This window comes from Notolepis coatsorum (genome assembly GCF_963971535.1).
Source record: "Notolepis coatsorum genome assembly, chromosome: 6".
Taxonomy (NCBI): Eukaryota; Metazoa; Chordata; class Actinopteri; order Aulopiformes; family Paralepididae; genus Notolepis; species Notolepis coatsorum.
Window position 1 is genome coordinate 39,556,131 of NC_140170.1, and position 24,456 is coordinate 39,580,586.

The following is a 24,456-nucleotide window of genomic DNA, read 5'->3' on the forward strand; positions in this document are numbered from 1 at the left end:
TGTTTTCCAGTACAAATTACAACGTGATATTGCATGTCTTTTATCTTGTAATACAATTGTCGTGGTGCTGTTTGATTCAAAATGGTCTATTTTTGTTTACTTATCTTAATATTGCTTACATTATGATTATTGTTTTGTGAATTAGTGCAATTCTTATCATTGCTTATGCTGCTATTTTTACACATTCTATTGCTTTCTATTTTGTCCTACATTATGTTGAGGTTAGGAGCCTAGAACAAAATAAGTGCACTCCTCTATGTTGTAACAGTAATGGAAGTCGGAATTTTATTTTTATTTTTTCTATTTAAGAATATATAATTAACGCTCGTCACCAATGCAAGAGGCTGCGGTCTCGACTCCCGGAGTCAGCATTGCCCTGCGGCTTGGGCCGCTCGTCATACTAACTTGTTTGGCTGAGTTAGGGGGAGGGAAGTTGTGGGTGGTAATCTGGCGTTGTGGACTAAGACTACAGGTCAGGTCTGGGAGCGTGTGATTCTTAAACGTAGCCTATGTGTGCGAAGACGCTCTCTGATTGGCTAGCCGCGTACAGCGAAAACCCTCTCTGATTGGTTTAGCGCCGAAGGGTCTCTTCCGCCTAACCTTAACCCTAACCCTAACTCTAAGCATAACCCACTTCGAAAGAGGGCCAAAGCATAACTACTTTGAAGCAGAGAATATATATGTACAAGGCGGAAGAGACCCTTCGGCGCTAAACCAATCCGAGAGGGTCTTCGCTGTACGCGGCTAGCCAATCGGAGAGCGTCTTCGCACACATAGGCTACTGTTGAGAGCCGATGGGTTTGTCTCCATCTATCTCAGGTCACTTACTTGAGATATAACCCTTTGGCCGCCCGATATCCCCCAGCGAGGTGCTAAACTCACTAAGTTCTCGGGTCAATTACTATTTCTATCAAGCTTACTTCATAGTCACTAGTTAGTTATATCCAGTTGATATGAAATATAAGCATAGAAGAGTTGTTAACCTCTTCTTTGTTTGTAATAAACCGAATGTATGTCTTGGAGAACTCTTATTGCCTATAATAACAATAATATTATTATTATCATTACCATCATTATTATCATCATTTTACGAAAGGCCCGTAATGCTACTCATTTGAAAGCCTGATGATATTTCTACTCTTTTAATAAGTATTACTACTGTTAATAGTGTAATATTAGCGTACTAACAATCATTTGCAAGCCCCATAACCCCTTATCAGTTTGACAGGTCCATCAGTCCGTGGCCACCGATCGTCCGGCCCTGCAGTGGCGAGACTCTTAGTTCCCCACAAACCCAATGGTGCCCGTCGGATACAGAGGCTACCGGCGCTTGCAAACAACAAACAGTGAAACTAAGCATTACTACTGTCAATAGTATATATATATATAATCTTTATATAACTTTAGCTGAAAAGCAGTGGCTCCTGCATGGCTCCCAGTTATAGATATACCGTTGCCTTCAGACGAGAGCAGGGCGAGGCCAGCGTCGTGATACATTGCGATAGAAAACAGTCCACGAATTCAATAGGTATTATAAAAAAAGTTATTTTAATTAGAAAAGGCAAGTTACAAAAAGGGACTGCATTGGCAATGTCCAATTCAGTAAAAGTGAGTATAAAACAAAAAACATCTCTTCTCTAGCATAGACTCTAAGGTCTGAGGTCAAAAAGTGAAAATCTGCCCGACGAGACGGAAGCTGTCAGTTTTATACACAGGTCCGTAGCGTCATATAGCAAGCACAGATAAACACTCCTTCTTTCAACTTGTGTCGTTGTCATTGGCTCATCGCTACTCCACTAGTTGGTAACTAAAAAAAGTAACAGATTACTGTGCTGTGGGAAACCCCCTAAGAGTCCTCTCATCATACATCAATGTCATGACTGTGCAATTTGCACTGGTCTGAGCTTATAGATATATACAGGTATATGCAGATATATATATACATGTACAATACAGACATATACAATAAACATATACTTAATCATTGGTTATATGTTTACACATCACACATGTAGTTAAATCATCGCCCGTTGTATGATGGCTTTTCCCTCGGTAGAGTGATAGGAAAGGGTTAACCGCTGCAGAAAGTGGTGCACTTTCTTTGCAGACGCCCAAGGTCAGACACAGGGATGGAAGCACACATTCCTAATAGCACCCACTCTAACAGAGAACGGAACAATTGCACTGCTGTATACATGGTCCATAATACATGGTCCTTCAGCATATACAATAAACATATATTTAATCCTCTATATATATGTTAATGCTTAATATATTACATCATACAAGTGCATCATAATCATAATAGTACATATCATAATCATAATAGTACATCATACAAGTGACAGAGAGAGAACAGGATGTCAAATACAAAAAGGGTCACTGTAGTTTTGTGGCACTTCAACAGCTACGTTTAAAAACCACGCGGTCTGGGCGCCTGCTCAGCGGAAGGCAGGAAATGGTGAAGGCAGCGTGACCTCCCACGCGTTACGCTTCACCAATGAGAGTCCTCGCTGCCAGGTGAAAAGAGAGCCACTGGCTGTCTCCACATGTGTCGGAGGAAGCATGTGGTGGACTTCAGGGTTTCCTTGTACCGACCAGTAGGAGGAACATGCGCACAACAGCCAGGTAGGGGAGGGGGGGAATTGGCATAATGACTAAATTGGGATGGGGAGAAAAATAGAAAAATCAGGCGGAGAAAAAGAGGATAATTTTTTTTAAAGAATATATAATTATACTTTTTTTTTTTTTTTTTTTTACAATTTATATATATCATGGACAAGGGTATAGTGAAAATCCATACCTTTGCATGAATCCATGACTGTATATCTTCATATTCGGTATACCTCCCAGTCCTACAAAGTAACCAGATAGAAGTCAACAAAGAGTGAATAACCAAATACTGGGTCGTAGCAACTAAAGAAGAAATGAATGACAGGAGTCTGGAGTTGTGCACATCCCGGCTCTAATACGTTAGTCAGATGGGAAGGCAGCATGTGGAATCATGTTTTATTTCAAACTGCTTCAATGAGTCTAAAACATGTCCAGCTCCTCTGTGTCATATTTCACTGTATATATTGTTTCAGAAGCCTTCGCCAAGCAAGTGATGACCTAAGCAGATGCATTTGAAAATCAAGTTCAGACAAATAAAACACACACACACACACACAGATACTGTGTGTGTATATATATATATATATATATATATATATATATATATATATATACACACACACACACATGCGCGCACACAGAGAAAGAGAATCGTACACCAGAGGCCTCATTACAGGGGGGGGGGGGGGGGTTCTATGTTTGCCTTATCCATCCTAAATGTCAAGAGATAGGAAAAATCCTTGTTGCCATTACAGAAGCCAGTCCTAAATCCTGTTTGGTTTCCTGTCTTAAAAAGGGGAATACCACAAATGTTTTACCTGAATCATATCGTTCTGTTGTGAGGAGGACATGACTGTATGTTTTGAGTAAAGCTGATAGCAGTGTAGACATCTGTATTTGACTATCTACCATCACAAATTTTGGGGGAATCGTGAATTAAACCAACTTGAGAAAATGCTACAATGTTGTATTCACCCTGTCCAAGCCTGTTTGATCTATAGTTGGTTTAGAACCGATTTTATGTTTTAGTCTCTCACCACCCACCCCACCACCACCACCATTACTTCCAGCATTGTTGGGTATGTCCTGCTCACAAACACCTGCGAGTGTTGCACACAAGCATCCCTAAGTAGTTGAACGCTGCAGTCGATGTCGACCCTTCATTTCCAAGTAGTTTGCCAAATGTCAACAGGCCACAGCTTGATGTTAACATTGCGTATATAACATTATGTAATTCCATGGGTCTGCTTCAATCTGCCCACAGCTGCGAGTGGAAAGTTCCCCAATGCACTGCTTAATAACCTGAATTAAGACCTGGCAGGATTTTATCAGTGACATTTAGTAAAGTATCTTTAACCATCATTAACCATTATTTGAACAGTGAACACTCTGCCTCATATGCACGTTTTGAGAAGGACTCGTTTTACTTGGCTCCCTTGATTCATTTCATTACAGGAGCAAGGGTGTAGTTGGGTGGTTAACCCATAGATATAAAAATAGACATGAAATAACACCATGATAATTTAGTACCTCAGACGAAGAACCATAACTCTGTTTTAAGTTTTCAGAGGGATAATGTTTTCAAGCTAGTAAGTTAGTAAGTGTTGTTAATTCATAGTTAAAGACGGTAGAGGTTGAGTATAGTTTCTTGTGATATATCACATTCACACTTGGATTGACTTCACAACTGCAAATACATTTTTTAAACTGACTTGTATAGTTCTTCAGTGCAAGGGTTCAGCTGTATTACAAAATGAAGACATATTAAAGCAATGTCATATATCACATTGTGATTTGTACTGGAAAACTAAATGCCATCAAATAGGGTTATAACCTACTGTCAAAACTAAGAAAAATATTGTGATGTGATATTTTGTTCATATCGAGTTGGCATATGCAAATGCAATATCCCCTCTACAATAACTAAGACAAGCTCATATCCCGGCTGTGAGAAATGTGCATATGATCACTGAGATATGCTGATATTAGCAGTGATACTGAACCATTAAATACCTTATGTGCTGAGAAGGTTTTATGACCCTTTAAGCCCACAAAACCCATTGTATCGTTCATATAATTTCAGAAATGCATGGTTTTAAATCTGAGTAAGCAGGCTATTACAGTCGAGTGCCTCGTGTTAACCATGTCTTGTTGTTATTAGCATGCCTCTCTCTTAAGAGAGACTGGAATCTTATTGCATTTTGAAAGGGTTTCAACTCTTCGCCCAACACTGATCAGGAGAATGTTAAATGAAGGCACCTGTAGGCATCCATCCTGATCCTAATGTGACCATCATATTGTTTGTCAACATCTCTACAGAGCTGCATACAATCAGGAGAGGAATCGCTACGGAGATGTCCTGTGCCTTGATCAAACAAGAGTTCGTTTGAAAGCCCGAAGGAACGAGGTTGGTACCCGTTAAAAATTTACATTTGGGTGGCCTGTGATGGTTATGGCTGGGCGATATGGCCAAAAATGTTATCACGATAAAATGTTTCATATAGTTCGATATCGATAATTGATATTTTTATTAGTATAAATTTTTTTTTTTTTTTATTTAAACAACAAATGCATGTTTATTTTGCAGCAATTCTTTGTCGTTGCCGCCATCTTTAGTGTTACAGCCCCTCACACTCCAGTTCTCAGGCTGCAGCTGGTTTGAAAGCGAAAGTACCAAAGAAAGCTGTGGCTGTGGCTGTGGTCTCTAAAAATGTAATCGACCTACCTCAGTTGGGGAAAAAAAAATCCAAACTTCAAATAACCACACTTTCGACCGTTTTCGGCTTGCCCCGACTGCTTTGTTGTTTAATCAAGTCAAATCCTAGGTAAGCGTATATTGTGCGTGTGAACGTTGACATGAAAAGAAAAAAGTCAAAAAAAAAATTATTATCATGTAATCTTTCGCAGGCCGGTCAGAATCATCCCGCGGGCCGTACAATGCCCAGGTCTGCTCTAGGTGGTGGTATACACATGAGAACAGTCCATTTCCCCTACACACAAAGGAGATGATCATCTGACTCAAATGGTGCTGTGCCGTGAGGAACAGGGTACTTCATAAGTGCACACAGGGGCGAAATTTCCACTAGGGCCTCACTTAACACTTTCAGATTGATTGATTGATTGAAAAGTTTATTAACAGATTGCAGAATGGGTACTGTTACAAAGGATCAGATTAAACCGAATATATATATTTATTTATTGATATATATTGCATAGTATTTGTATATCGTTTGATATCCCTTGTATATTCCTTGTACATATACACGGAATATCCCTTTAGCCCAGACCATAATATTTCATTCTCCTATTGGACAGCGGTCCACCGGCGCCAGAGCCGCGCCTCCGGAGTCAGGTTCAAAGTCACCGTCAAGACATGTCTGTGATTACCCGGCCTTTGCTAGGGATACGAGACAGAAATGTCGTTGGCACTAGTTTGTTCACCGTGCGTATAAATACAGCGCAGGTGAATACAGAAGCACTCTTAGACAGAAGTCTAAGAGTTACCCAATAAGTTGAAGCCTCACCCACGATACTCCGTGCGGTGAAGTATGGCCTGTTTGGCCCCAGAATAGAGCATTGAGACCGCGTGCGAATTAATAACTGAATTGTCAGAGTTTGGCGCTATACCGTCGAGTGCGACATATTTCTATTAAGTCATTAATAGTCTATTTGTGTATAGTGTATCGTGCGGCTAAAGTTCTACAGTGACCAGCATCCCCAACGCTTCCTCGTTCTAGCTAGAGTTCTTATCCAGGCTGGGCTGCTTTCATGGCGCTTTCACCCGAGGAGACCTAGACGAGAACCGTGTGGACATGTACACTGGATTAATCTACCCGATGACTACATAGCCCTTTGCGGCTGGAATATATTTGCTTTGGTCCTGTGATTTATGGAGCGGAGAATCGCCGACGCCTGCACGTGTTGGATTTACCCCGCGAGGAGCCAAGTCGAGTCGGCGCCTCAGAGAGCCTGAGGCCGGCTAGCTTTCTTCACTGTGGAGCTACAGTCTACGGAGAACAGCTGTATTCGTCTGTGGATCAAGAGGCTATTGCACCGTCTCCTGTACTTGGAGTCTCCTTAGTCATCGTTGACCAGACTCTCTACTACCGACAGATCTTCTACCCCTGCTGGCTTACAACCAGGGGGACCCTTCCAGTATCTCCCGCTATATATTACTAGTGTACCATAGATATAATTCCCTAAGATTCAGGTTGTATAATTACCTCCTACGTAACCAGAGAATGGACATTCATTGTTGATTTGCCTACGCACATTCCTTTGCCTTACAAGTGCATTCAAAGTATAATCGAGAAGTATTATGTACCTTTTGCTGCAATAAATACTTAAAGACAACTTTGTATAGAACCGGTTCATTGTGGGAAGTGTTCATTATATTTAGATATCATGTACTGTATGGCCAGTAATTAAAGTACATAAAGCGGTAGTGGTTTAATGATACCATACTTATCAATACAGTCAGGGAATTGTACCCCTCAGTTACAATTGGTCCTTTGAGCCGGAGGGTAACTAGTGTAATATTAATATAGTGGTATTAATATTGACATGGCCTATGATGAACACTCCACAAAACGGTTCTCCTAAAGTAGATCGCCCGCAGCGTAGACGGCAGACACCTCAGTACTTAGAGGATTACGTTGCCAATATACTACCTAGCCTTCTACAGACGGTAAACGCGGAAAAAGTAGATAGTAAAATTATGTCCGACCCTATCGACCAGGCTACCCCGCCAATAGAGGCCCTAGTGGGTTCTAACGTAACTGACCAAGCTCACGGTAGGGACCAGGAGGGACCTGACCCGACTTTACCCCCCGCCAAGACCGAAGAAGTAGTCCCCGGAGAGCTCCAGGATAAAGACAGCCCTCCAGGGATGGAACTCTACCCGCTACAAGAAGAGGAGAGCACCCCGGAGATGGATCTCCAGGACTCGCCACAGGAGAACAGATCTCCAACGAGTACTGCCAGGAGCGGATCACCTCAACCAGCGTCTTCCCCCAGCGAGGCGGACAAGATGCTGGCACAGGCATTCCTCGCCAGCCTAGCAGCCTCAACAGAGCGCGATCGACTCCAAGCACAGACGCTTAGTGAGCGCGAACATTCTTCCATGGAAAGAGAACGCCTTCAGGCGCAGCAACGGAGCGAAGAAGATCGTATACGTCTAGAGATTAGACGCCTTCAGACGGAAGAGAATATGGCAAGGGACCGGGCCGAAGCCCAGCGCGCCGCTGCCGGTGCCCAAAGAGAAGCAGAGCGCGACCTCGCTCTCACCAAGCGCGAAGCCGAGCGCGACCGATTACAAGCGCAGATAATGGAGCAGCTGATCACCAGGGCAACACCCCCTCCCTCCGCATGGGGTTCCAGGGCCTCGTCAAGACAAGGGTCAAGGGCACCCTCCCCTACCCGATCAAGCGACCCTGAGCCCGACCACCAGAGAGCCTATACCCCCCTCCGAACTCCTTCCCCGACCGGTCCACGCGAGACCCAGCTACAAGGAAGAAACGGTCTACACCGCGGAGAGGCTAAATAGACGACTACAGGATCTAGAGGACCTGCCAGAGGAAGAAGAAGAGGGAGAGGAGAGTCAAGCCCGACAGCAGCACAGTACTCCACAGGACCAGGAGGTCCAGTACAGCCCAGGCTCTACCCCCGCGGCTCTGCGCTACAGACCCCCGACTCAATTCACGGGTGAGCTTGACACACGACCAGCCCCGAGGAATAGCACCTGGATACGCGGGCCATGGTACCCAGCAGGTACCAGCCCACCAAGAGGCGTAAGAGGAGACTCGCCTAGGAGGCCTCTCTTCCAACACTCACCGATGTGCCAGCCATCCATAGCATCATACATTGGCACACCGACGTTTCCGGACTTCACCCACGAGAACAGAGCACAGTACACGGAGCTACGAATGTGCTTAGAGACAATGATGTCCGATGTAGCTGATAAACCGTACAAGTATGCTATCCTACTGAAGCACCTCAAGGTGCCCCGAGCGCACAATATAGCGCTGGCCTATGCCACCTCTACTACCCCATACACAGCGGCTCTAGCAGCACTCGACCAAAGATATGGACGCATATGGGACTACGTAATACAAGAGATAAGGCATATTGACCGCCTACCCCCAGCCACAGACAATCGCTCACTAGATGACCTGTCTATCAAGGTACAATCCCTGGTAGGGATGCTGGGGGCGCAAAGAGAAAAGGGTATGCACGAACTGTACGCAAACTCTAATGTCGAGAGGATTTTAGAGAAGCTTCCGCCCGCCCGACAAGAGCGCTTCAGGCGGCAAAGAGACCACCGTGATCCTAACGGTCCCGAGCCATCCCTCCTAGACCTAGCCGACTTCCTGGCGAGAGAAGTCAACAGCCTACGGTTGGATACGTTCATGCGGAGCACCCCAAGCTCCAGAGAGGGACCTAGGAGAGCAAACGATGGCCGAAGATTGGTGACCGTCATGCACCAATCAGAATCAGTACCGAGCAGCAAGAACCACAGTACCCCCTCGATGAAAGAGAAGTGGAAGATGGTGTGCCCGTACTGCGAAAAGGAACACTGGTTGTCACAATGTGACACGTTCAAGAAGATGACCGCCGACGAGGTGAGTCAATGGATAAAGTCCAACCGACGCTGTTACCGATGTGCGCGCAGTCACATGGCAGCCGATTGCCGCTTAAAGAAGAGGTGTAGTCGGTGTGACGGAGCCCACCTAGATGTCCTACACGACAGTAACAGAAGAAAGCCTGCACCCTCAAGCAGCACAAAGGCAAGTGTTATGTACATTGACCCCGCCAGCAGCGGGGGCGCCCGGGTGCTCTTAAAGGTGGTCCGCGTAACACTGAGTTACCAAGACAAGGTCATGGACACTTACGCCGTCCTTGACGACGGGTCAGAGAAGACCCTTCTCCTCGCGTCCGCTGCGGCCCAGCTGGGGGAGCGAAAACCAGATGACGATTCGGACAATAAGAAGAGATCTAAAGACGATAAAGGGCGAGAATGTCTCCTTCACTATCGCAGCAAGCGGGCAGCCAGAGAGACGGTATAGGATTACTAATGCTTTCACCAGCCAAGAAATAGGCCTGTCGCAGTACACCTACCCCATCGCCAAGCTGATGGATAAATATGTGCACCTGCGTCAACTACCTATCCCGCTAATAGACGGTGCCACCCCGACCCTGCTGATAGGCTCCGACCATGCAGACCTCATAGTCCCGATAGACCGGGTCCACACAGGGCCCAGAGGCTGTCCTGCAGCAGTCGAGACCCGCCTAGGATGGACATTACAAGGCCCCCTCGCTAAGTCTCTTAACCGAACAGCAGCCACTAGCTGCCTCCACTCCAGAGTGACAGAAGAAGACACCACCCTCCTACAGCATGTCGAGAGGCTATGGACACTAGAGACAATGCCCTTTAAGAACGAAAAGAAAGACATTCGTTCCAAGGAAGACATTTACACTATAGCCCTCCTCGAGCAAGGGACAAAGAGAGTCAAAGTCAACGGAGTGATGAGATACGCAACTCCACTCCTGAGGCGAGAGGGTATGCCTACCTTCCACGCCCCAAAAGAAGCGACGGAGCGGTATCTATTGAACACAGAGCGGCGCCTAGCCAGAGACCCCGCTCAGGAGACTGTGTACCGCGCTGATATTAACAAGCTAATCACAGCGGGACACATAAAGAAAATTGACATTAAAGAGGCCGATCAGACGACCGAATCATGGTACGTGCCGCACCACAAAGTCCACCACAACGGCAAGGATCGTATTGTGTTCAACTGCAGCTACCAGATCGGATCACAAAATCTGAATAAAGAGCTCTTGCCCGGCCCAACACTCGGCCCCTCTCTACTAGGCGTGTTACTACGTTTCCGCCAGGACAAGGTGGCCATCAGCGGCGACATCAAAGGGATGTTCCTGCAGGTGAGACTAGTGGAGGAGGACAAGCCCCTGCTGCGGTTCCTATGGAGAGAGAGGATCGGGGATGAGCAACCAGCCATCTATCAATGGGAAGTCCTCCCTTTCGGAACCACATGCAGCCCATGCTGTGCTACGTTTGCACTGCAAAAACACGTCGCAGAGGACCCAGCAGCTGATGAAGAGGTCCGACAAAGTGTAGAAAATAGTTTCTACGTGGACAACTGTCTGCAAAGCGTCTCGACGCCAGAAGAAGCCGAGGCCCTTCTACTCAAGCTCCGCGCCTCCCTGATCAAAGGCGGCTTTGATCTCAGGCAGTGGGCCAGCAGCGACCCGCAAGTATTGCGCAGCCTCTCCCCCGAGGACAAGGCAGCAAGCAGCGAGACCTGGATGGCGACCATCCCAGGAGAAGCCCAAGAAATGACATTAGGACTAGTCTGGCGCTTCAAAACAGACTCGCTCCATTATAAACACACCCCTGACCAAGGAGCAGGGAAGGTCGACTGCACTACCGACCACCAGACTGAGTGTATACAGAACACTCGCCAGACAATATGACCCGTTGGGATGTATTCTACCTTACACCACCAGGGCAAAGATGATTGTAAGAGCGTTATGGGACAAGGACCAGGGCTGGGACGACCCCATACCCGAACACCTTGCATCCACATGGAGAGAGTGGGAGACGGAACTCAGCTCACTCCCAGGTGTCAACATACGCCGCAGCTACTTCCCACCCACAGTGAGGCCGGAGACGTGCCAGATGGACCTGCACGTCTTCAGCGACGCCTCCGAAGTAGCCTACGGTTCGGTGGCCTACTTGCGTGCCCGAGAGGAGGGAGGAGAAATACATACTGCTTTCATCCTGGCTCGCTCAAGAATAGCCCCACGAAAGCAACAATCTATCCCGCGTCTAGAGCTCTGCGCAGCCCTAGCAGGGGCGCAACTCGCCACGTTAATCCAACGTGAACTCACCATTCCGGTGCAAAGAACAATCTTGTGGTCAGACTCCACGACAGTACTCACATGGATCCGGTCTGATTCGTGCAGATACAAGGTCTTCGTGGGAGTCAGAGTCACAGAGATTCAAGATTTAACAGAAGTAGCAAGCTGGAGGTATGTGGACACAAAACACAACCCAGCTGACGTCATCACCCGGGGAATGTCCCTGGATGACCTCACCCGTCACAACCTATACAGTGACGGGCCAGAGTTCCTCAAGCTCCCGGAAGAAGAGTGGCCTACACCCACCCCACGGGAAGCGAGTAAAGAGGAGGCCGAAAACAAGAAATCTATGTTCTGTGGATTGAACACACTCGTCTCCACAGACCCCGACATAGACGATTGCCTCACCCTAGAGAGTGCGCAGCTAAAGACATTCCTGTGGCACCACCCGGAGGTTCAGCTCACTACTGACATTACTGCAGCTGACTACGAAGAAGCAGAACTTCTTCTACTACAACGAGCCCAGAGAGACTCGTTCCCCGATGAGCTAGACTGTCTACAGGGAGCAAAGCCCGTCCCATCAGACAGCAGACTGCTCCACCTAGCCCCCGAGAGCGACGCCCATGGTCTCATCAGAGTGGGTGGTCGTCTGCGGAGAGCTCCAGACTTACCGGATGACGTCAAGTACCCGATAGTCTTAAACAGCCGACACAAGGTCACAGAGCTGATCATAAAGAAATACGACGAGGATGTGCATCACGCCGGGGCAGAGAGAGGCAAAATCGTTCGTTGGTTACTGTCGTAAGTGGCGAGCGCAGCCCAGTATACCCCGGATGGCTGACCTACCTCCCTGTCGCCTCCGACTCGGCGACAAGCCTTTTCACTCCACCGGTATGGACTGTTTCGGCCCGCTGTATATAAAGAAAGGAAGAGGAACCGAGAAGCGGTGGGGTATTGTATTCAAATGCATGACCACCCGAGCGATGCATATAGAACTCCTTCCAACCATGAGCACAGACTCATTCCTTATGGCCTTCCGAAGATTCACATCGCGGAAAGGCAAACCGTCTATATTATTGTCTGATCACGGGACAAACTTCAAAGGCGGAGAAAGAGAGCTGAGAGAGAGCTTCCAAGCTATGGGCCCAGAACTTAAGACCCACCTCGCTCCATCCCAGATTGAATTCCAGTTTAATCCCCCGAACGCACCTCACTTCGGTGGAACTTGGGAACGAGAAGTACGTTCAATAAAGACAGCCCTGTACGCCGTGCTTGGGGTCCAGACCGTGGCGGAAGAAGTCCTAATGACAGTCCTCACGGAGATCGAGGGAGTATTGAACTCAAAGCCCCTCGGTTACGTCTCAAGTGGTGTAGCAGATGTCGACCCAGTCACCCCCAACACACTCTTGATGGGGCGGCTGGACCCCGCGCTACCACAGACAATGTACAGGCCTGAAGAAGCGAACGGCCGAAGAATGTGGAGGTACAGTCAAGTATTGGCTGACAAGTTTTGGAACAGCTTCCTACTCCACTATCTACCGTCTCTACAGACCCGCCAGAAATGGGTGAAAGAGAGAGACAATTTGACAGAAGGAACAGTCGTCATGATTATCGACCAGTCACTACCCCGAGCTATGTGGCCGGCTGGCCGCGTAAGCAAAGTGATCACCGGTGCCGACGGAAAGGTCCGAGCAGCCGAAGTGCTCGTCCAAGGGCGGATCTACACCCGACCCGTGGCGAGGCTAATAGAACTGCCAAGGCTCCCCGATACTATCGATGACGACCATGACCCCATGACTTTGTGAACTGACCGACCCCTCACGACAGACATTGAGTAGTGGACAGTGCGGTTAATCTGTCTCTGCTTAGCTAATTAGGTGGGACTAATTAGGGGGCGGCTGTTACAAAGGATCAGATTAAACCGAATATATATATTTATTTATTGATATATATTGCATAGTATTTGTATATCGTTTGATATCCCTTGTATATTCCTTGTACATATACACGGAATATCCCTTTAGCCCAGATCATAATATTTCATTCTCCTATTGGACAGCGGTCCACCGGCGCCAGAGCCGCGCCTCCGGAGTCAGGTTCAAAGTCACCGTCAAGACATGTCTGTGCATGCCCGGCCTTGCCCAGGGATACGAGACAGAAATGTCGTTGGCACTAGTTTGTTCACTGTGCGTATAAATACAGCGCAGGTGAATACAGAAGCACTTAGTCTAAGAGTTACCCAATAAGTTGAAGCCTCACCCACGATACTCCGTGCGGTGAAGTATGGCCTGTTTGGCCCCAGAATAGAGCATTGAGACCGCGTGCGAATTAATAACTGAATTGTCAGAGTTTGGCGCTATACCGTCGAGTGCGACATATTTCTATTAAGTCATTAATAGTCTATTTGTGTATAGTGTATCGTGCGGCTAAAGTTCTACAGTGACCAGCATCCCCAACGCTTCCTCGTATTAGCTAGAGTTCTTATCCAGGCTGGGCTGCTTTCATGGCGCTTTCACCCGAGGAGACCTAGACGAGAACCGTGTGGACATGTACACTGGATTAATCTACCCGACGACTACATAGCCCTTTGCGGCTGGAATATATTTGCTTTGGTCCTGTGATTTATGGAGCGGAGAATCGCCGACGCCTGCACGTGTTGGATTTACCCCGCGAGGAGCCAAGTCGAGTCGGCGCCTCAGAGAGCCTGAGGCCGGCTAGCTTTCTTCACTGTGGAGCTACAGTCTACGGAGAACAGCTGTATTCGTCTGTGGATCAAGAGGCTATTGCACCGTCTCCTGTACTTGGAGTCTCCTTAGTCATCGTTGACCAGACTCTCTACTACCGACAGATCTTCTACCCCTGCTGGCTTACAACCAGGGGGACCCTTCCAGTATCTCCCGCTATATATTACTAGTGTACCATAGATATAATTCCCTAAGATTCAGGTTGTATAATTACCTCCTGCGTAACCAGAGAATGGACATTCATTGTTGATTTGCCTACGCACATTCCTTTGCCTTACAAGTGCATTCAAAGTATAATCGAGAAGTATTATGTACCTTTTGCTGCAATAAATACTTAAAGACAACTTTGTATAGAACCGGTTCATTGTGGGAAGTGTTCATTATATTTAGATATCATGTACTGTATGGCCAGTAATTAAAGTACATAAAGCGGTAGTGGTTTAATGATACCATACTTATCAATACAGTCAGGGAATTGTACCCCTCAGTTACAGGTACAGTACAGCTCAATACATACAATTGTTAAGGGGATGCAGACCAGAGAAAGACTTTTGTCTTGTTTACATCAGGGTCCCCATTTTCAATTCATCATAACATATATGACATACAGATAGACAGTACTGCTACATCTATACATTTATGACATATCAGATTTGCAAATACAGTAGTTTGTGATAAAAAAGTGTCCAGAAAAAGAGTGTATATACATTTGACGTAGAAACTGTACATTGGAGGAGGGTGGGTGGGGTTGGTGGGTGGGGGCTGTACATTGGAGGGGGGGGGGGGTAGGGGGGGGACGACACTGTACACTGTACATTGGAATACTGACAAAGCCATACTTGGTATTGGTAATTTACTGTACAACTGGGTTAAGACATTTGTAGGGGCCAGTTTCGAATTGCAGTCTCCCGTAGGTGTTCTTTGAGAGTGTTTTTGAAGGTGGGTAGTGATTCACATTCCTTTACAGCTTTGGGTAGGGCGTTCCACATTGATGTGGCATAATTGCGAAACATGTTTAGTCCCTTGTTTGAGCCGAATCTGGGTTTAACATGATTTGTGGAGCTCCCTCTGGTGTTGTGATCGTGGTATTCACTGACCTTTGGGAAGTATTTTGACATGTACATGGGTACCTTGGTCGCGTAGTGTATCTTGTAGACCAGGCCCATTGCAAGTTGCTGTACTCTGTCGTCTACTCTAAGCCATCCTAGGTTGTCAAAGTGGGCCCGGGTGAGGTGGGTTCTAGGAGTCGGGTCAAGCAGTAGTCTGACTAGCTTGTTTTGAGATGTTTGTAATTTGTTTTTTAGTGCCTTTGAGGTGCTTTGGTATCATGAGGTGCAAGCATAGTCGTAGTACCCCTGAATGAGTGCTCCTGCCAGAGTCTTCAGGGTATTCTTGTTTACCAGAGAGGAGATCCGGTACAAGAATCGAGTTCGTTGGTTGACTTTTTTTATTACATTGGATGCCATTTTGTCACAGGAAAGATTAGCCTCTAGGATGGAACCTAGGTAGGTAATTTCATCTTTCCTTGTGACAATATTGTCACCCACTGTAACCGAGAAACCGTCGGTCTTGCTGAGTTTGTTATTTGAACCGAAGAGTATGGACTCTGTTTTGCCCATGTGTAATTAAGCATTACATCACACGCAGGAGTGGTTTGTGACCAATAAACCATGCCTAGGGGTGGTTGTTAGGCCCGAGGCGCAGCCGAGGGTCGTTAGACCCCCCTAGGCATGGTTTATTGGTCACAAATCACGACTGCACGTGGTGTAAAGCTTTTATACAACTGCCAGATTCATCCAACCTTATTTCTATACAATAAACACACATTAATCGAAGATTTATTGAAAAAACCATCCGCCAGAAAAAGTAGTTCCCACAACTCCATGTGGAAGCAGCTTGAAGTGCATCCAACCAAACTAACACATCCAACTGTGTATTATTGGAATGATTGAGAGAAGTTGCCTCATGTGGAAGCAGCTTGAAGTGCATCCAACCAACTAACACATCCAACTGTGTATTATTGGAATGATTGATTGAAAATTTATTAAAACGTTTTCTTTGCCCTATAGGAAAAAAACGTTTTCTTCGCCCTATTTTTTTATTTATTTCTTTTAGCCTAAACTTAACCAGTTGGAAACCAGGGGTACAGTAATAAAATTAGCAATCAACCAATCAATCAATTCAATAGACCATGCTCACTTAAAACAGCGCTGCTTCTCTCTCAGTCTGACTCCCCCGCTGTTGCAGACAGGAGTGTGTGTGTGTGTGTGTGTGTGTGTGTGTGTGTGTGTCACAGTGTGTGTGTGCGTGTGTGTGTGTATGTGTGTGTGTGTGTGTGTGTGTGTGTGTGTGTGTATGTGTGTGTTTGTGGGTACGCCAGCGTCGGACAGTGTGAGAGAGAACGCTGCAGTCGGAAAGTAGGAAGGAAGAAATTTAAATCAATCAATTAATCTATCAATCAATCCGCGATTTTTCTTTTGTTCTAGATTGAGTCAAGACCCATCAATTACATCATCCAACATTGTTTAAAATACTAACACATTCCCCTTGACAGAATCGCTTCATATTTAGTCGTTATGGTGCTTTCAACATAACCATTTGTTGTCCGCGCGATCCTGTTTTCTCCCGGAGTGAGCCGGGGAGGGTTATGTGATTTGGTTGTGGGCGGGTCCTGAGCCCAGGACCGTGGATTGTTCCCAATAAAGACGTGTGAATGGCCAATCAGAATCGAGAAATTTGCATGCCGTTGTATAATGATAGTTTGTTGTCGGCGAGCCATATGCAGATTTTGCCTAGTTCCGAGCTGAGGGCTTTTTCAACCTGTAACTTGTTCTTGTCAGAGACCAGCAGGGCTGAGTCGTCCGCAAACAGGAACAAGTTGCAGTCATAAGCTGACGACATGTCATTTGCATAAATTAGGAATAGTAGCGGTCCTAGTATGCTTCCTTGTGGAACACCACAGCTCACTGTGAGGGGGGGGGGGGTAGGGTACCGTTTACCTCCACCATCTGTTCTCTCCCCTCCAGGTAGGATTGTATCCAGCTCACTGATAAACTATCAAAACCTATTGCTTTTAGCTTGTCAATCAGAATGGTGTGATTGACAGTGTCGAAGGCCTTTTGTAGGTCCAGCATGACCATGCCGCAGTATTTGCCCGCATCCACCTCTTGTTTGATGTGGTCGTTCAAATAGAGAAGGCATGTGTCAGTGGAGTGGGATGTTCTGAAGCCAGATTGGAATTCGTAGATTAGATTTTTTTCCGCAAGGTACTTTTCGATCTGTTCGTATACTATGTTTTCCATGACTTTCGAGATGGATGTAAGGATAGAAACAGGGCGGTAGTTGCCTGGGTCTAGTTTGCTGCCCTTTTTGTGCAGGGGTGTTACTCTCGCAATTTTGAAGTCCTTGGGGACGTGTCCCTGTTTTATGGAGAGGTTTATTATGTGTGTGATGACTGGGGTGATGGCGGCTGCTGAGTCTCTGAGGAATTTGGAGGGGATGTTGTCATGGCCAGTGGCCTTGTTCGGTTGGAGGGTGCTCAGTTTTTTGAGTACCTCATCTGTAGTTACCATTTCCAGTTTGAAGTCGTCTTTGTGGACGCCTAGGTTCTTGTAGTATGCTACTATGTGTTCTACCCCATACTGCCCTGAGTGGGAGGGTAGTTTGTTTACCAGTGTTGTGGCTATGTTTGTGAATAAAGTGTTTAAGTAATTGGCTACATCCAGTTTGTCTGTGATGAGCGTGTTGTCCGTCTTTATGTTTATGTTTGAGAACCTGGTTTTAAGTTTTTTACTGCAGCCTAGTTGATTGTTGAGTAATTTCCAAAGTTCACGTGGTTTATTTTTGTTTTCCTCGGTTTTTTGTCATTGATGAAATTTTTTTTTAGCAGTTTTGATCATGGAGTTTACGTCATTTCTAGTTTGAGTTCAGTCACGTGGTCTTGGAGTTCCCTGCTCGTGCTTTTGGCAAGCTTTGACTGACTTTTACGAAACAACGAGCATTTTTTGTCTCTGGCTTTCATAGCGGTCAGTATTTCAGTGTGCATCCATGGCTCAGCGCGATTTTTTACCCTGGTGGTTCTTAGGGGGGCCATGTTGTTTAGTATTGATGAAAATTTGGTTTTGAAGCCAAGCCAGGTTTCTTCAACCAGTGTACCATTGAGTTCATCTGACCAGTCCAGACTCTCCAGTTCAAGGTTAAAGGCCTCGCTAGAGTAGGTTTTGAGGTCTCTAGATGTGACTGTTTTGTGACGGAGCCCTTGCTTAACCTTGATTTACCCGTTGAATGCCACCATCCACTTCAATGTTAGCTTAAAAACGCCTAATCTATGTTTTAAATTATTTGTGTCTAATCTGCCCGTCGCTTTATCAATGACTCGTTTGCAGTCAACATTGTCGAAGCGAATTGTTTTTTTTATCTGTTCATTTTCGTTTTATAGCATTTTGAAAAGCCCTCGTTTTCAAGGAAAATATAAAGATTCCATGATAAAAGACATTTACTGGAATATTCTAGAATACACAAACGTTGTAATTTTTCGGCCTATTTATAAATCGTTTTCAAATAAACGCTAGATTATCGATAGTATATGTGTGTACGTACGCACGATATGCACGCAAGCTGAAAAATCGATTCTCTTATTTCCTCATCAGCGATCGCACACACACAGACACATCACACATAGGGCAAACGCTGAGATCTCAGCGAATACAACTCTGATTATCCCAAGACTGATAAAATAGATTCCTTAGTTACCTCAGATCAGATGTTCTCCAAAAAGATCATTCCAATTCCTGATCGCCATTCCAAATATCGATCACGCTTATTGATTGAGTATTGGCTGCTGTGAATATATATTCCAGGCTCATTCCCGTCCTGCGATGACTTCCATGTTGATCAGACTTCTTGCCAGCACAAGGAACCAGCTGGCTCCGCCTCTACAGATCCCAGGTCAGTCTAAGCGACTGACCTGCAGTTACACAGGGATAGACGATAGGGGGCGCTTTTTTCCATTCTGAGCTCCTGTAGGAGCTGGTGTACCAACGGGAGACTCGGTTGATTAAATATGATTTCAGATTGCTAATAAAACGATATTTGTCGTCGTCGGCACTCAGTGGGGGGGCTAATAAAACGAGATATGTCTTTTTACCCTGGTGGTTCTTAGGGGGGCCATGTTGTTTAGTATTGATGAAAATTTGGTTTTGAAGGTGACCACTGAAAGGGTTAATCTAGACTATTTCTGTGATGTGTGCGTTTGTGCAATGACATGCCGAGAGGAGTATGGCTATTGGCTAATGAAAAAAAGTATGGTTAAATGGAAATTGCTGTGGGTATGATTTGAGCTTCACATGCACAGGAAAAAATCAATCACACGCACATATTTCCCATCCCATAATAATTGTGTCCCCTCCACTTCTCAAACTAAAGTTTGGCCCTTGAGTGCACACACTATACATCTCAATGGGTACACCACCAGCTGCTGCAGCGGTGCCAAGCTAGCTTACCAAGGATGGGACTGGTTCAACAACTAGTTGGTTAATTGCTGGGTGATGTAAGGTAATAATTGATTAATTAAGCTGCATTTCAAATGAAATTACCCCAACCTTTTAGTCCCAGGAACTACATTTCACGTTAACTTTTTGTTCCTTCAGCCCATTCAGTTTCCACCACGTGTAAAGACCTGTGAAGATTAGGCAAAGTAGACCGCTGACGTGGGAAAACGGTCTCTGGGCATTCCAGTGCCTCACTAGAACATTACTTACTTACTTAGGCCTTTTATTCCTTTCGGAACATAGGCCATTGATGAAGTTTCCACCCCTGTCTGTCTTGAGCCATCCTCTCCAGCTGTTTCCACGTCAGTCCCCTCGTCTTGAGTTCCTGCTCAGTGTCTCTTCTCCAGGTGTTTTTGGGTCTTCCTCTGCCTCGCTTGCCTTGTGGGTTCCAGGTTAATGCCTGTTTGGTTATTGCGGTTTTGTGTCTTCGAAGTGTGTGCCCAATCCAGCTCCATTTTCTCCTGGTCAGCTGGACCTCCACTGATTTTTGCTTGGTGCATTCCCACTGCTCCCACCCTCTGGAACTCCCTCCCTGCAGAACTCCACACCGCCCCAACTCTGGACTCATTTAAAAAACTGCTCAAAACCCACCTCTTCAACCTGGCCTTTAACCCCTAATTTCTCACCTTATATGTATATGTTGTGTCTGTCCACTATGTTTGTTAATTTGTCGTCGTCCCCCCCCCCCTTATGTAAAGCGACCTTGGGTCTTATGAAAGGCGCTATATAAAAGTTATTATTATTATTGTGTTTGGCCAGAATATCCTGAGGATACGTCTCAATGATTGATTTGAGTTTATGAGTTTATTGATGATGTTAGTGGTGGTTTTCCAGGTTTCAGAGCCATATGGCAGTACGGATTTGACGTTGGAGTTGAAGATTGAGCTTGGTGTTGAGTTTGATGTTTCGGGTTTTCCAAATCTTGTTTAACATGTTGAATGTTGCTCTTGCTTTTCCTATTCTTGTCCTTAAGTCTTCCTCAGTTCCGCCATCCACAGCTATAACACTACCCAAGTATGTGAATTTGTCAACCTCTTCCAGTGTCTGGCCCCCGATGGTTATGGGGTTTGTGCTTTTATTATTGACTCTGATTACTTGAGTTTTTGGTCCATTTATCTTTAGCCCAAGTCCAGCTGCAGTTGTTTCTAGCAGCAGGGTTTTGTCTTGCATCTGTTGATGGTTGTGTGAGAGTAGTGCAATGTCATCCGCAAAGTCCAGGTCTTCGAGGTGCTCTGTTAGACTCCACTGGATGCCAGTCTTCTTATTGGTTGTGGTTTGTCTCATGGTCCAGTCAATGCACAGGAGGAAGAGGAAGGGGGAAAGTAGGCAGCCCTGTTTCACACCGGTGAGCACTTTGAAGTGTTCTCGTGCACTTCGTCTCACTAGAACATGGAACGACAATTTTCTCTGATCAGATCTTCATAATCACGGTTCATACAATATTGTTGTAATGTAAGAGATTTGCTGGAAATAAATATTGTTTTTGTGCATAGATCAATAGATTTATCGGCTTATAATACGCATTTCACATTTCCTGGTTGAAAGCAGATGACATTGCGAAATGGACATTAAATGTCTCATTAAATATTTAAGCTACAAACTTAGGACTGCACAATATTTAAAATGATTTGCTGCGGGGGGATGTTTTTAATGCATAGCTCAATTAACAAAAGAAAATGGTTTATGCTGCAGATTTTTTTAAATGCCAGTTGAAATGAAATGTGAGTACTGGAACATTCAGAATGTTCAGCGCCGCAAGCACCACTCCCAAAATTCCCACGCACTTCCGAAAAGTCCCACGCCCAGAGCAGGGATGCTTTAGGGGTAAAATAATGTCCCGGAACTGCTTGGACCCTGGTCCCCGCGTGGGTTTCTCAAAAGGTCCCTAGTTCCTGGGGAAAGTTCCTGTAGTGGACAAGGGGCTCTAGTGGCCTCATGTAATGAGGCCACATCTAGAGTGGCCAGAAAAAAGGACTATATCTACACCTGTTGGTCCATTATCACGTTCAGGTGTACATTTGTTTTGTGGAATGTTATCTCAGAATTCTATCTTAAAATTATATAGCTTTCAGTGGCTAGTAACCATTGTGACTTGACAACATCGTTCCAATGTTCAGTTCTCTCAATTCTAATCTCACATGAGCTCATACACCTCAATGGGTTAATAACTAACAGAGTTTAGATTAATTGTTACTCATCCCTATTGTGTATATGGGCCACAGATAATGTCCAACATTCTCACTTATAGATGCTCCGTTTCACTCACGTTTGTTCAAATTTGCTAACACAAATTCACACACCAAACACAAGTACTGCAGACAACCGAAATTCTAACTTTATGAACATCCACTTTTTAAAGCTGGATCAATCCGTAGTAAATATGTTCATGCCGGTCTGGACTGCACCGATTGCTTGGCCCCCGGAAGTGCTGCTTGCAGCATTGTGGAGACCCGTAGTATGGCTGCTTGCAGCGTTCAACAACCGCTCATCCAATTGGCTTCACAGTCGATACTGCACTCCCTTGGGTGCTGAGCAATACACCCGCCAAACGTGAAGTTTGTTGTTATAGCGCCACCATCTGGCCCAATGCCAAATATATTTGACACTGGACTCCCCTGGGTCCACAGCAACACATCCACAGAGCGTGAGGCCCATCGGATGAACCGTTCGAGATATGTCAAATCAAATGGCACCAAATTCGACACTGCACTCCCCTGGGTCCTCTGCAACACACACGCGTGTTCTCGAGATGTGCGGAAAAACAGTACAGACAGACGAGCCCGCAGATGGGACAGAGATTTCTTTCCTTTATAGTTGGATAAGCAAACGCTGCAACAGCATTAACTTGGGTCCATTTAGAATGTTTATGTTGTCAAGTTTAAACCGTCTAGACATCCCTAATAGGCAGTATTGCAAGCTAACCTGTCTCGTCTGTCCAGACCTGCGAACAGAGACAAGTGAGTCACTTCCAGTACCTCAGCTGGCCGGACTACGGCGTTCCCACCTCGGCCGTCACTCTCATCGACTTCCTGGGTGCAGTGAAGAGGCAGCAGAGGACGGTGGTGAAAGCGTTGGGGGTCCAGTGGACAGGACACCCACTGGGACCCTCCATGGTGGTCCACTGCAGCGCCGGGATCGGAAGGACAGGTGAGACCCCAAATGTTGCATCCTCTACATCAGGGGTCTCAAACTCGCGGCCCAATTGCGGCCCGCTGGATGATATTTTGCGGCCCCCTACTTGACAAAGTAAAAAAAATTATAATTTGTGGGACTTGTACATCACTTTGTTCAACTTTGTCAGTGCTGTAAAGTTTAAACCTTTTTAAATCTTAGACAAACAAAACACTTTGCTTTCATGAAATATTGTAAGCCGTCATTTGAGGCTTTATAAAAGCAGCACAATGAACACAAATCTGTCGGTGCCGAGTCCGACCTCATCTTAAATAACAAACGGCATTGCTTGTTGTAGTTAACAAAGAGAGGCAGAGTTGATTTTGCACAAAAAATAAAATAAAAAATCATATATAATATTTGATGCGGCCCAGCCTCACCCAGACTCTACCTCCAGCGGCCCCCAGGTAAATTGAGTTTGAGACCCCTGCACATGGTTTGATGATGTTTTGTCAGTTATTTTCTACACTGAAGCCCGATTCACTATTTTGCACTTGATATCTCACATAATGATGTACAGTATACATCATAGGCACGACCATGCAAATTAGAGGTAGCCCTTAATTCACTAACGCTTCACAGCATCAACTGTGTGACGCAAATACACATTTTTGGAAGGGTGGCGTTGTGCAGTTTGATCAGTTTGGCTGATCAAACGGTTTGAAAAAAACGGTTTATATTAGTTACTGTAAAAATAAAACAAAAGACACACACGCTCTGCACGCTTCATTGGTTGTAAAGTAGGGATGAATCCAAATATGAATTGGGGAAAGCACAGATACTGAGATGGACACAAATCCACCTAGGCACCATCTGTTCGCCGTCAAACTACCTGTAGGACTGCCATCAAAACTACCTGTAGTTTCCTGTTACCCGTTTCTTAGTTTGGACCCACGGAAATATCAGTAATCATATCTTTAAAGTCTAGAGAAAGCTTGTCCTTGAATCGTCATGAGTTATGCATGTGAAATTAACTATAGAGACCTATTTCAGAACCAACCCAAGACGCACAGGGCGCTCCCCACCTCTCCTCTCCCTTACTGCACCAAGAGTAGCATTTACTTACGCCAATTCCAGGAATATGATTTATAGATATGTTATGGGTTGTTATAAGTTGTCATGGGTTGTCATGCTTTTGTTCCCCAGACTGATTGATTGATTGATTGAAAAGACACCATTCCAAATATTATAAAAAATATTTCCACTACTCCAAATCAAGAAGAAAAAAATTACTCAGTATCTTTTGAAGGCGGACATAGTGGTCAGTTTAACAATCTGACATGGACAACTACGTCATTGGAACGGGGGCCGTATCCGCTCGTCCTTCCTCATGTATGGAAAACAGCCCACAAATGGCATGTTTAGACAATTTATCCTTATGTATGAATAATTCATTAGACTTTAGAAACAATCTTGGAACGTGGGCCAATTTGAATTGGTAGACGAGACGTGAGCATTTTTTTAAGATTAGTTTACCACGTTTCTAAGTATCATCCTTAAAC

General features: G+C 45.5%; 1 protein-coding gene across 1 annotated transcript in view; it reads left to right on the plus strand.

Moving 5' to 3' along the window:
- The window catches only part of ptpn9a (protein tyrosine phosphatase non-receptor type 9a), a 49,135-nt gene that overhangs the window by 16,893 nt on the left and 7,786 nt on the right, over positions 1–24,456 (plus strand). Inside the window, exons 3-5 of the mRNA XM_084315530.1 lie at positions 3,643–3,692; positions 4,933–5,020; positions 22,723–22,930. Coding sequence (XP_084171656.1) covers positions 3,643–3,692; positions 4,933–5,020; positions 22,723–22,930 — 346 coding nt within the window. The remainder of the gene's footprint in view (positions 1–3,642; positions 3,693–4,932; positions 5,021–22,722; positions 22,931–24,456) is intronic.